General features: G+C 40.1%; 1 protein-coding gene across 1 annotated transcript; it reads left to right on the forward strand.

Moving 5' to 3' along the window:
• Positions 1 to 169: 169 nt before the first annotated feature.
• Positions 170 to 13,724, forward strand: ube3b (ubiquitin protein ligase E3B). The gene is made up of 27 exons (XM_084945682.1): positions 170 to 726; positions 880 to 1,048; positions 1,214 to 1,331; positions 1,540 to 1,599; positions 1,691 to 1,795; positions 1,894 to 1,990; positions 2,077 to 2,162; positions 2,276 to 2,358; positions 2,660 to 2,765; positions 2,860 to 2,980; positions 3,094 to 3,271; positions 4,644 to 4,810; positions 4,923 to 5,090; positions 5,179 to 5,350; positions 5,442 to 5,560; positions 8,390 to 8,504; positions 8,618 to 8,717; positions 8,794 to 8,913; positions 9,000 to 9,176; positions 9,285 to 9,395; positions 9,503 to 9,640; positions 9,748 to 9,813; positions 9,899 to 9,957; positions 10,095 to 10,277; positions 10,400 to 10,511; positions 10,605 to 10,697; positions 11,455 to 13,724. Exons 2-27 carry the CDS (start codon positions 888 to 890, stop codon positions 11,644 to 11,646), a joined length of 3,207 nt encoding a protein of 1,068 aa, XP_084801808.1. The 5' UTR covers positions 170 to 726; positions 880 to 887; the 3' UTR covers positions 11,647 to 13,724.
• The last annotated feature ends 212 nt before the right edge of the window (positions 13,725 to 13,936 follow it).

Consider the following 13,936-nt stretch of genomic DNA (forward strand, 5'->3'; position numbering starts at 1 on the left):
ATGATAAATAAATAAAAACGCAGTAGTTTCCCTCAGCTCGCGTCACATCCCATCCGTTATACCCTAATATTGTTACTCGCATATTTGAAAAAAAAAAAAAAGTTTTAATTACATTAAAATATTTCCGCTTTTAAGGGGTAACAGGGATAATAGTCCCCCCTCCACCCACCCAACATACTGGGTTGTAGCTTTATTCAACGCCAGAAATACAAAGTCGCTGTTGTCACAATACCACCCAAGATAGCTTGTCACATAGCAGACATTTTATTAATACTGACTCTCGAATCGCGAGTTATAATTGGAGACAAACGCTACCCGGACTCATTTAATGCGACACAGGGGATTAATGGCTGCAGTCAATGTACTGATCTCCTCTCATTGTTTACATTTCGAAACGGTGTGTTCGCGGCGTTTGCGAGACTGTCATTGACATGAGATAAAATCTAAGCCCGCTGTGATGAGAAATATCTCGAAATTGATGTGAATAAATTCACCCGGATCAGTATTAATCCAGCAAGTAGCTAACTAGCCCTATGTGCTAACCAGCACTGCTCGATTTTTACTGTTTCGCTCCGGAGATGGCAAGTTAGCCTCCTTTTTAAATAAATAAATAAATAAATTTGCTCGTCTCCTGCATGGATCTCATGGACACCCAAATGACTGAGGAGCTATAGCGGAAGGTGAGCCCAAAGGACAGACAAAATCCTCTGAACTTAACTGTCGCAGGTAAGTTTACTGAAAACAACATAGATGTTGTCTTATCACAGACTTCTTAAAGAGCGGATGTTTTCGCTGGTACCACTGCCAAAATGCAATCAATAACTGCACATGCATAGTTTTTGTACAGCGGCCAAGCGATTTTGAATAATTTCTTCCCAGGGTGCACGATGTTTAGTGTACCTCAAAGCTCCAAGTCCGAGTTCCTGGACAAAGCCAGGCAGGCCAGAGAGGAGAGAAAGGGGCAGAAGGAGAAGGAGAGAGCAGCAATTATCATTCAAGCTCTGGTCAGAAGATTTATATGTCGCTGCAGGCTCCAGAAGCAAATAAGGTGATCACTGGTTTCTTGTTGCAGATTTCTTAGAAAACTGTGATTTAAAGAGCTTGGTTCACTGCTTTTACCATAGATGCAATGAGTGAATATTATATTCATTGCTCGCGCGCGTGTGTGTGTGTGTGTGTGTGTGTGTGTGTGTTTCCCCTCTTCTCTAAACAGGAAAGAGATTGATGACTACTTTCAAGCTTCTGAAACTGGGACATCTAAAAGAAATGCACTTTCAATTTTCAAAATTGCTCGCAAATTACTATTCATATATTGCCAAGAGGATAAGATGGTGAGTTACCAGCTATACAAGTATTTAAATCAATACGTTAATAATAACCATTGTCATATAGCTGGTAAAAGTAAGTTGAGTTTCATATCTGCACTTACCATTATTGACACTTTTGACAGACCCTTGAGGGTTCTGTAAACTTAGCAGTAGTAGTTTATACACATGTCCTTTGCTCTGCAATTCAAGTGGCTCTTATTTTGTTTTTCAGAGGTTTGAGAAGCTCTGTCGTGCTATCCTAGCCAGCATGGAGGTTGAAAATGAACCTAAGGTAAACATGCATGCGTTTAAAGTCTCTTCATGCTGAACACTTTTTCAATCATATTCTCATCTTAATGGCTTTTTGGCTGTTTGGCCCTCAGGTGTGGTATGTTTCCTTGGCTCTGTCCAAAGACCTCACTATTCCCTGGCTCAAACAGATAAAAGATGTGCTTTGGACTTGCTGTCAACTGCTGAAAAATTTAAAGGTTAGTCTTAATTTAAAGCTCGAAAATAGGTTTTAATATTCATTTTATCACTATAAATGTGCAATAATAAAAATAACTGCATGTTTTGTGATTTCCAGCCTGACATACTTCAGGACAACAAACTGGTGACACTGTACCTCACCATGCTAGTAACCTTCACAGACACATCAACCTGGCGGATAGTCAGGGGAAAGGGTAAGCCTGAAGTCAAGCTTTGGAAAATGTTTCATGGTCTTGCTTTTTGCAAGGAAGAAAAATATCATTTCCTCTGAATATTTTAGGTGAGGCTCTCAGGCCTGCTTTGACAAGGATTTGTGAAAATATTATGGGCCATCTCAATCAAAAGGGATTTTACTCAATACTGCAGGTTCAGTATTACGACTCATTTGCTCATTTTTATGAAGATATGCGTCGAAATAGTGTGACATTGCCTTTCTTCTGAAATGCAAGGCTCACTGTATGTCAGCTTTTCTTCTTTAGATCTTGCTGACCAATGGCTTGGCTCGTTCTAAACCGTCTCTGTCCAAAGGCACTCTGACAGCCATTTTCACTTTGTCATTAAGGTAAGCTAATATTTCAGCTTTAATTGAGTAAAATGGTAAATGGCCTGCATTTGTATAGCGCTTTACTCAGTCCCTAAGGACCCCAAAGCGCTTTACACTACATTCAGTCATTCACCCATTCACACACACATTCACACACTGGCAATGGCAAGCTATGTTGTAGCCACAGCTGCCCTGGGGCGCACTGACAGAGGAGTAGAGGAGACATGTTAATTGCTGTTGTGTTATGTCTGTTTGTTCTGTTTATAAATTATATTTTTGTTTTCAGGCTACGCTTGTAACTAAATCAAGTATTTTTCAGGCCTGTCATTGCTGCTCACTTTTCTGAGAATCTGCTGAGATCATTCCTCATCCACATCATGTCAGTCCCAGCCATCATAACCCACCTCAGTGGGCTTACTCCAGAGGTAAAAGCACTGTGATGTGTGTTTTTCATTGCATAGTGAGACAATGTAATAAAATGTAAGGAAGTATTTATTAATATTTTCTTTGCCTTGACAGTGCATGGCATCTATCCAGACGCATGACCTGCTGCGGAAATTCATTCTGTTTCTCAGTAGAGAAGAACAGTGTTCGGATATCTGTGTGTGTCTTGAGGGCAGCCACACACTGTGTCTACTAGGTATAGTATTTTGGTTCAAAGAATTGTGAACATTCAGTCAGTTGCATCTTGTGTACAAATTAATAAACAACTAAGTAATATCTATTTAAATGTCTCCTTCTCATTTTTGATAGGAAACCTAATTCACTTAGGCTACCTTAATGAGAAAGTGCTTGAAGAGGAGGCCAACCACTTTGTGAAGGACCTGACTGACATGCTGTCCTACTGCCAGAGATATGTATCCCAGAAGAAGTCCAACCTAACTCACTGGCACCAAGTGCTGGGCTGGTTCTCGCAAACTGTGGACTATGGGTAAGTTAAATTCTTCATGTTTGTTTAAATCATATGAATAAGTTCATATTCACTTGGAATAGTGATCCCCAAAGCTTCAATTCAAAACTTAGACAGTGTATTAAGCTAACATATATGGCTGGCCCATTTCACATACCTAAGGAGGTATGGAGATGTCTAGAAAGGGCACTGGACTTTTTAACCTGATTGTTTAAGACAATCTTGGAGAGTGAAAGGACACCTGAGTGAAGTGCAATGGAGAACCGATTTTCAAGGACAAAGGTGCAAAGTTGTAGCAACAACAGAGGGATAGAGTTGATGAGCCGTGGCATGAATATGTGGGAAAAAGATGTTGAAGCTAGTTTAAGAAGAGCCATGATGATCATGAGCAGTATGGCTTCATGCTGAGAAAGAGCACTTTCCCTTTATGTGATTAATACATTATGTATATAGTCCGTGAAGAAAATAAGCATGAAACAATCTATCATACACATGCAATGTTTGCTTTGAAAGTGTTGATGGTGAAGTATAGAGAAGATCAGAAGGAGTTGTGCTTTGTTTTTGTGGATCTGGAGAAATCATATAATAGGGTACCAAGAGAGGAAATGTAGTACTGCACGAAGACATCAGAATAGGCAGAGAGGTATATGAGGGTGGTGCAGTGGTAGGAGTTACTGATCGGTTCAAAGTAGGAGTGGGATTACTTCTGGCACAGGAATCCCAGAATCTGAGCCTTTTCTGGTTTGCGGTGGTGATGGATGGACTGACAGATGATCTCTGGCAAGAGTCTGCATGATGTTTGAAGATGGCATTGTGATCTGTAGTGAGTGCAAGGAGACAGGTGGTAAGATGAAGCTACAAGAAGTAGAGATAGTGAAGCTAAGTTTAAATACGTGGGTTCAACCATCCAACGAGAGAGCAGGTGAAGCTGGAGGTGACAGAGTTGAAGATATTAAATTTTAATTGGGAGTGACCAGGATAGAGAAGATTAGAGGGACAAGTCAGGTAGAGCAGTTTGGAGAAAGGCATGGCTGAGGTGGTTTGGAAGCGTGCAGAAGAGGGATATAGATATACAGGACAAAGGACGGTAAAGATGGAGCTGCCAGGCAGGAGGAAAAGAGGAACATCGCAAAGAAGATTCATGGATGTCATGAAGGAGGACGAGCTGAGGGTTGGTGTGACAGAGGAGGATACTCGAGATAGGGTGAGATGGAGGTAGATGATCTGCTTTGTCGACCCTTGAAGCGAGCAACCAAAAGAAGAAGAAAATATGTCTACATGTTTGTATTCTTGCATACTTTCACTTTTCTTTTGCTAAAAAAAAAATGATGAAAGAAATAGTGTACTTAACTATTTTCTCCCACCTGCCTTATTTGTCTTCTGTTCTCTGCAGTCTTAATGAGTCAATGCCCTTGGTAACAAAACAGCTTCAGCACCTGTGGGGCGTACCTGTTATTAGAACTCTTTTCAGTGACGTCCTTTCTAAAAAGCTGGAGAGTCAGGAGCCCACTCCCCCACCACCACAACCTAGCACTTCACAAAATAACCTACCAGTTAAAAGTAAGTTCCTAAGTTCTGTTGTGATATTTTTAAATAAGCACAATGTTTGTTTGTTTTTTAATAAAGGTTTTGAATACTTTTTGAACTCCTGTGTCTCTGTTTTTTTTTAAAGACCTTTTTAAACGAGCATTTCAGAAGTCAGCCTCTGTGCGTAACATCCTGAAACCAGTCGGGGGGAAGCGGGTCGACTCAGCTGAAGTTCAGAAAGTGTGCAGCATCTGTGTGCTCTACCAGACCGCACTGTCTACACTGACGCAAATACGCCTCCAGATACTCACTGGTCAGTCCAAAGAGCTGGTATTTTATCTAAACTTGAAAGTACGAAGGATACAATACTCAGTCTCTGCTCATTCTGGGTTTTTTTAAAGGTCTTACACATCTTGATGACCTTTTGCCCAAACTTTGGGCTTTCATCTGTGAGCTGGGTCCTCAGGGAGGCCTCAAACTCTTCATGGAGTGTCTGAACAATGACACAGAAGAGTCAAAACAGCTCCTTGCTATGCTCATGCTCTTCTGTGACTGCTCGCGGCACCTTATCACGTAATTTCACAGATTATTTATTTATTTTCATTAGCCATGCTTTCTAAAAGGTGGTTGCAGCATTTTATGACACACCTTCAATGTGTTACAGAATTCTGGATGACATTGAAGTATATGAAGAACAAACGTCCTTCAAGATCGAGGAACTCGTTACTATCTCCTCTTTTCTGAACACATTTGTGTACAAGATGATATGGGATGGCATCTTAGGTGAGTGCGGTGTCACAATGGCACCTGTTACGCAGGTCATGCTTTCTTATTGAAACGTCTGTTGTGTATTTTGTGTTTACAGGCCTCCCAAATACTGCACAGACTTTTTTAATGACCTCAGTGAACTGCTCTCTGTGATCTGTGTTGATTTCGACTGTGTAATTATTGTTGGGGATTTTAACATCCATGTGGACAACCCTCAGGACAAAGGGACTAAAGACCTGAGTAACACTCTGGGCAACTTTGGGCTGACTCAGCATGTAACAGAGGCCACACATAATAGAGGACACACTCTTGACCTACTGATCTCCAAGGGCCTGAGCATTTCAAACATTACTGTGTCTGATGTGGGCCTGTCTGATCATTACTGTGTTTTCTTTGAAAGTAAAATCTCAGCCCACACAAATATATCAACAGCAGTGATCACAAAACGGTGTATAACTGAACACAGTAGTGAGATCTTGAACCAGGTCTTCCCATTAACACCTGACCTGTCCAGAGGTTCAGTCAATGAGCTCGTCAATAGCTTCAATGCTAAAATGTTAAATGTAATGGACACTATTGCTCCCATTAAGGTGAAGGTTATCTCTGGAAGGAAGAAGTCTCCATGGAGAAACTCCACACTAGTGAAAAATGAAAAAAGAGAGTGTAGGAAAGCTGAGCGCAGATGGAGAAAAACAAACCTCCAGGTTCATTATGACATCTATAAAGAGAAACTTCACAATTATAATATACAACTGAGGAGTGCAAGGAGGTCCTACTTCTCTGACATCATCACCAAAAACAGCCATAATGCTCGGGTCTTATTTTCTACAGTTGACAGGCTAACAAACCCTCCTGTGCCAGTGGCAGCTGAACTTCATTCAACCATGGCCTGCAATGACTTTGCCAAATTCTTCACAGAAAAAATCCAAAAGATTAGACAAGCAATTGGTACATCAACAGCTGATCCAGAATATGTACTGTGTCCACCGAAAAACTGTTTAAACACCATGAAACAGTTTCACCTGTTAACAGCAAAGACCTGGAGGACATCTTAGGTCAACTGAACTCCTCCTCTTGCTGTTTAGATGTCCTGCCAACAAGTTTCTTCAAAAAGGTCTCAAAGACTTTAGAGTCAGACCTGTTACAGATCGTCAACTTTTCTTTAATGTCAGGTGTGTTTCCGGAACCACTAAAAACTGCTGTAATAAAACCTATACTGAAAAAGGACAATCTTGACAAGACACAAATGAACAACTACAGGCTGATCTCAAATCTCCCATTTTTAAGTAAGATCATTGAAAAAGCAGTTTCTCAACAGCTCAATTACTTTTTAAAACAGAATAACTGCTATGATGCCTTCCAGTCAGGTTTTAGACAGAACCACAGCACTGAAACTGCTCTGACCAAAGTGTTCAATGACATATGTCTGAACACAGACAGTGGAAAAATGTCAGTCTTAGTTTTACTGGATCTCAGTGCAGCATTTGATACAGTTGACCACAACATATTACTCAAACGACTGGAGAACTGGGCAGGTCTTTCAGGAACTGTACTAAACTGGTTCAAAACATACTTAGAAAACAGGAAATACTTTGTATCAATAGGTAACTTCACATCTGAGCAGACAAGTATCACATGTGGAGTTCCCCAAGGTTCCATCTTGGGACCCCTTCTGTTTAACATTTACATGCTCCCACTGGCACAGATTATAAAGAACAACAAAATAAACTATCACAGCTATGCAGATGACACACAAATATATATCACAATGTCACCAGGAGACTGAGGCCCTGTACAGGCTCTTGGTAAATGCATTGAGGAAATTAATGACTGGTTGTGCCACAATTTTCTCCAGCTAAACAAAAACAAAACTGAAGTAATAGTCTTTGGCGCCAAAGAAAAACGATTACAGGTCACCAGAGAACTTCAATCTATACACCTAAAAACCACAAACCAGGCGAGAAATTTGGGTGTAGTGATGGATGCAGACCTAAACTTAGAAAAACACATTAAGACAATAACAAAATCAGCTTACTATCACCTCAAGAATATATCAAGGATAAAAGATCTGATGTCTCAACAGGACCTGGAAAAACTAGTCCATGCATTCATCTTTAGCAGGCTGGATTACTGTAACAGCATCTTTACAGGTCTACCTAAAAAATCAGTCAGACAACTACAGCTCATTCAGAACTCTGCTGCTCGAGTCCTCACTAAGACCAAAAAAGTGGACCACATCAGTCCAGCTCTGAGGTCTTTACACTGGCTGCCTGTCCGTCAGAGGATAGACTTTAAAGTTCTGATGCTGGTCTATAAAGCTCTGAATGGTTTAGGACCAAAATACATCAGTGACCTCCTGACCCAGTATGAACCTTCCAGGTCCCTCAGGTCATCTGGATCCGGTCTTTTATCAGTTCCCAGAGTCAGAACCAGACACGGAGAAGCTGCATTCAGCTTTTATGCTCCATATATCTGGAACAAACTCCCAGAAAGCCTCAGATCAGCTGAAACACTCAGTTTATTTAAATCCAGGTTGAAGACTCACTTGTTCTCAGCTGCATTTGAATAAAGCACCAAATCCACACTTTTAAGCTTAAATTTCAAAACGTACATTTTAACTACTGATTTTATCTATTGTTCTGATTTTATCTATTTTGATTTTATATACTGTTTTGTTTGTTTGTTTGTTAATTAGTTAGTTTGTTTGTCTGCTTGTTTTAATCAATTTTAAATCATGCTTTTTATTTGTTTTTGTTTCTAATGTCTCTGTAAAGCACTTTGAATCACCTTGTTGTTGAATTGTGCTATACAAATAAACTTGCCTTGCCTTGCCTTGCCTAATAGAAAATGCAAAGGGAGAGAAACTGGAGTTGTTCCACAGTGTTCATGGCTGGCTGATGGTGCTTTATGAGCGAGACTGCAGGCGAAGGTTCACCCCTGACGACCACTGGCTGCGCAAGTAAATACAAACAGCATGACTAGCCTTGTGTTTCAGAATGACATGTTTACGTGATATATATGTATAAATTTTTTTATAAGCACATCTTTACATGTTGCTGCTGTTGCATTCAGGGATCTAAAGCCTAGCCTGTTGTTCCAAGAGTTGGAGAAAGGCAAGAAGAGAGCGCAGCTTTTACTCCAGTACATCCCACACGTTATCCCACATAAAAATGTGAGTAAATGGAATTCTTTCATTTATAGCAGTGAGAGGGGGGTCAGTTGTGTAATTATTTTTTCTCTCAATTTAGAGGGTGCTGCTGTTCAGGAACATTGTTACGAAGGAGAAAGAAAGCTTAGGACTGGTGGAAACGAGCTCTGCTTCGCCGCATGTCACCCATATTACCATTCGGCGCTCGCGGATGTTAGAGGTATGGCTTCAGCCAGTCAAATAGATTTACTTGGACGAAAGCAAATATATTGTTCCTTAATAAAACCAGGATTTCCCTGTCTTAAGGATGGATATGACCAACTGCGCCGGTTACCAGTGAATTCCATAAAAGGCGTAATTCGGGTGAAGTTTGTGAACGACCTGGGTGTGGATGAGGCTGGAATCGACCAGGATGGTGTCTTCAAGGAGTTTTTAGAGGAGATCATTAAGAAAGTCTTTAATCCTGCTCTCAACCTCTTTAAGGTAACTCAAACAAATGGTTGACATTCTTCAAACATGAACACTTAAGTAGCGAAATTTCAGTGAGTTTTCTTTTTTTCCTGAATATGTTGTGATGATTGTTTGTTGTAGACCACAAGTGGAAATGAGAGGCTGTATCCTTCGCCCACCTCTTACATCCATGAGAACCATTTGCAGCTGTTTGAGTTTGTGGGGAAGATGCTCGGGAAAGCTGTATATGAGGTACGTGTCATGTCTAAAATATACCATGTCTATAAGATCTCTGAATACATTTCAAACAAAATGTTTGGTTGAGCTTCAGTGTTTCACTGTCACTTCTGCCTATTCAGGGCATTGTTGTGGACGTCCCTTTTGCCTCGTTCTTCCTTAGCCAAGTCTTGGGTCACCACCACAGCACTTTCTACAGCTCCATTGATGAGCTTCCCTCACTGGATTCAGAGTTTTACAAGAACCTCACTTCCATTAAGGTAACTACACACACTTTTGACTTTGTCTTTTTTGCAATTTTCAGCTCACGTTGTTGTATTTCAGTGTCTGATATCCAGGGCATATTTCACTTCTGATTTGTTTTCAGCGCTATGATGGAGATGTAGGGGATCTGGGGCTGACATTATCCTATGATGAGGATGTTATGGGGCAGGTAAGTGATGGGATATGTTTATACATTTTAATTTATAAATATACAAAATACATTAGTTAAGAGTTAACTGTATGTTTCATTGTAGCTTGTCTGTCATGAGTTGATACCTGGGGGAAAAACCATGCCTGTTACCAATGAAAACAAGTATGTGCATTTAAATTTGGTAAAACAATAAAAGGATATGGAAGAACTTCATGTCTGAAATGTTGTTTTGTTGACTTTTTGTATTCTGTAGAATTCGCCAGTTATCCTGATGATGTTATCTTTGTCATGTCCTGCAGAATCAGCTACATCCACCTCATGGCCCACTTCCGCATGCACACACAAATTAAGGAGCAGACAGCTGCTTTCATCCGAGGCTTCCGCAGCATCATTAATCCGGAGTGGTTGCACATGTTTTCCACCCCTGAGGTTCAGCGTCTCATTTCAGGAGATAACGCGGAGATTGATCTAGATGACCTAAAGTATGTACCATTTTACCTTTTTGTCTTTTTTTTTTGTCATACTTCGAATACGGAGGATGTCTTTTGCTTGTAGTACATGCTTTCTGTTTGTACAAACAGTTAAATATGTTCATCATTCTCAGGAAACACACGGTCTACTATGGAGGTTTTCACAGCAGCCATCGTGTCATCATCTGGCTGTGGGACATCCTGTCCAGTGATTTCAGTGCTGAGGAGAGGGCTATGTTCCTCAAAGTAAGGTGTCATTTGTTGAGCCAGATATTTTTTTTTTATTGGTGCCACAATAGTTTAACCATTTATTATCTTTTTTTTTATGTGTTTTCACAGTTTGTTACCAGCTGCTCAAGGCCACCTCTTCTAGGTTTTGCCTACCTCAAACCGCCTTTCTCCATCCGTTGTGTGGAAGTTTCAGATGATCAGGTAAGAAAAAAAGAGTTAGGAATATATATATTTTTAGACACTAACACAGTATATAATACCACAGTTATATAACAAAAAGCAGTGCAAACTTTAAAGAAGGTATTCACATTTCATTTTAGATAAAAGGTTAAAGGTAATAGAAAGACAGGGAGGAAAAAGTAATGTTGAATCCCTGAAATGGCTTGTTATGTTAAGCAAACATCATATATAAACAATAGTGGAGGTAGTGGGATGGTATTATATGACAGAAGAAAGAAAGAGCTGGATGAGCTCTGATGTGCACAATTAAAATCTAGAGAGGGCTAAAATTTCTATTCAGATTCAGCCTGGAGAACCGAGGTTAAGCAGACAGTTGCCTGAATCATTTACATTAATTAGATTATGTTCTTAGTGGGATCGCTGTATTTCATTTGCTGAAGACAAAATTTAAGCTAACAAACACCAACTTCCCAGACAAATCATCACAAAGGAGGAAAGACGTTGTTTGGTGATCTTAGCGAGTTTCAGCCTTGAAAGGTTCTCCATAAGCTGTTAAACATCAACATTTTATTTATGATTGTGTTTATTTGTCCTGATATGTTTGTTTGGAACTCCTGAAAATAAAGTACTGTGTATAAAGATGGCTGTCAAGCCTTCTGCTGTTGATTAAGTTAAACCTAAAGGTCTATACCAATATTATGTGCTGCTAGGTTAATTCCTGTGTTATGATTGTGTCCTTGTGTTCTGATGAATTTGACATTTTCTCCGATGTGTGTAGGACACTGGGGACACCCTCGGCAGTGTCCTCCGGGGCTTCTTCACCATCCGAAAGAGGGAGCCTGGTGGGCGACTTCCGACTTCATCTACATGTTTCAACCTGCTCAAGCTCCCCAACTACAGCAAGAAAAGCATCCTACGTGACAAGCTGCGCTACGCTATCAGTATGAACACAGGCTTTGAGCTCTCCTAACTCTGTTGCATCAGGACAATCTGCACAGGAGGGCTGTATTATACAGTCTGATACCAAGCAAGAGGCTCAGCTTACCTGCGTTCGAGCCTTTAACATCAAAGGGGCATCACTCAAACAAAACAGGACTCTTGAAGGACCCTTTACTTCTTTTTTTGTCTCTTTTATAATCTGGATGAGCTCTAAGGGAGTGAGCTCCAGTTAAGCTGTGTCTCCCATCAAAAGGGGGATGCTGTTTCTGCAGAACAATCCAATTTCTAACATCTTCCTCTCTCTTTTTACCCCTCCAGAAACCGAGTATACATGTTTCTCAGGCTTAACAGAATAATGAGTCTAACACTCCCACTTTAAGCGAACTGGAAAGCAATACAGAAGCAATGCAAGCCATTACACACATTGTCGACTCACTTGTGTAAAACTAAGCGATGCATTGTTACTTGTAAGCTTGGATTCCATTATCCCGGCACCCTACAGCTTATATTGAATGAGTCTTAATGTGTCTTTCCTGAACATGATGCTTCTCGTATAAGTGGAAGACAAATCAATGTTTTGTGTTCAGTCTCCTTGAAGGAGTGGTGGCTCATAACGCCGATCCTGTCCGTTACGTTATGTCCCGTTTTTAAGGAAAATCGTTTTTGAGCTCTGTCCCTTTTCTCCCCACTAAAAGACACTGGGTCCACCTGAGAGAGACGTTGGCCTTCTGGTTTTCATGTTCCCAGTAGATCTTAAAAACCAACAATCTGCCTCAGTTCCAGTGACGCAGCAAATAATCCCCTAAAAGATTTGATCTTACTCTTCGATAAAAGAAAAAGAAAAGAAAGAAAGATGTCGTTTCTGTAGCATCAGTTACTTTTGACCAAAAGAACTGGAAATGTTTTGTCAGTATTTGTGTTTGCAGCTGTTCCATGTTGCACAACTTCCACCTTAAAAACACGAAGAAGAGCAAAGCAAACCAGTCTTCTTACTCTGTGTATCTAATGCTAGGGGAAAAAAAAAAATCTCACTACACCTTGGATTAATGCCGAGTGCCTCACGAATCGTTGTCACCTGTTGCTCACACGCTTGACTGTGTTTCAACCGTAACCAATAACCACGATTTGGAAACAAGCCATAGAAATGTGGGGGCTATGGTCCTGGATATATTCTCTGCTTATAGGAGCAACACAGAGCGGAACCACTGTAATACCACAACAACCGTGGAGGGCTTCACTACAATGCTCTCTGATCTCTGTGGACTTTTGAAGCCATGCGGAAAAGAATGATGTCATGGACTGGTTCGTCAACCAAATGCGACCGCTTGACTTGATGATGTTCCCTTGGAAACGTTGCACACAATTTTGCTGTTTGCGGCAGTTGGGAGGGAGGGGGAAAGGGACATGAGAGTGAATGTGACTTTATAAGCTTAAAATTTTTTACCTTACACAGGGTTCATTTACAGCAGAAAGTCCAGGCACAGACTTTTGGTTATTTGGAGAAAAAAAAGGACTGCATCATTAAAAGCGATAGAAGAAGAAGAAGAAGAAGAAGAAGAAGAAGAAGAAGAAGAAGAAGGAAAAAAGTCTAATCTTAACAAAGTTCTTTATTATGCAAAAAATAGTTTTGTCATGAATGAAAATTGAGATTTTTGTTAATATGTAACCATGTTTCTAAGAAGTTATATGATGGCCACTAACTTGTGAAAAAAATAAGTGATTTATAATGAAAATGCAACCATTACATATATACACATAAGACTGGTTGTAATAAATTTATCTAATAATCTAATAATGATGTTAAATGATGTTAAAATCAAACCTGACAAATCAGTTAAGGGGATCCTTAATGTATTTGAGCAAGAACTGAAAGCACTGCAAATGGATTTATATGACACACTACTGCAACTGCTCACGAGTGTGTGTGTGCGTGTGTGGTAGTGTGCAAGAGTGGTGAAAGATACCTCACATGCTTGTCTGTCTCCCGATGAGGTGGCTCATCTGTTTAAATGATGTCAAGAGAAGACTTTGAGTGTACCAGTGATTGCTGATGCTGACTCTTTTAGTACAACAAATAAATAAATAAAAAGAAATTATCCCGGAAATGTTCTCAACCGCTCTTTGTAAGTTTTTTTTGTTCCCCCTTTCTCTTTTTAAAAGTGAATGTCTATGAATCTCGCTGCACTATAGTAAGGCGCATTATTGATTTAAAAAAATATCCCATGTAAGATTTGTCCATTTGTAAGATACCTCCTCCTGTAATGTTAAATCGTGTACACGAGTGTTATATAAATCATTTGATCACAATTTGTGGGTTTTTT

This window comes from Perissodus microlepis, chromosome 12, assembly GCF_051167445.1.
Source record: "Perissodus microlepis isolate ML-2025 ecotype Zambia chromosome 12, ASM5116744v1, whole genome shotgun sequence".
NCBI classification, from domain to species: Eukaryota; Metazoa; Chordata; class Actinopteri; order Cichliformes; family Cichlidae; genus Perissodus; species Perissodus microlepis.

What these genes read in the sequence shown, in the direction of transcription:
- ube3b (XM_084945682.1), top strand. Translation starts at nt 888, where the DNA reads ATGTTTAGTGTACCTCAAAGCTCCAAGTCCGAGTTCCTGGACAAAGCC. An exon ending in ATGAGGATGTTATGGGGCAG is followed by an intron (nt 9,814 to 9,898) that starts GTAAGTGATGGG and finishes GTTTCATTGTAG; the next exon opens with CTTGTCTGTCATGAGTTGAT. An exon ending in ATTGATCTAGATGACCTAAA is followed by an intron (nt 10,278 to 10,399) that starts GTATGTACCATT and finishes CATCATTCTCAG; the next exon opens with GAAACACACGGTCTACTATG.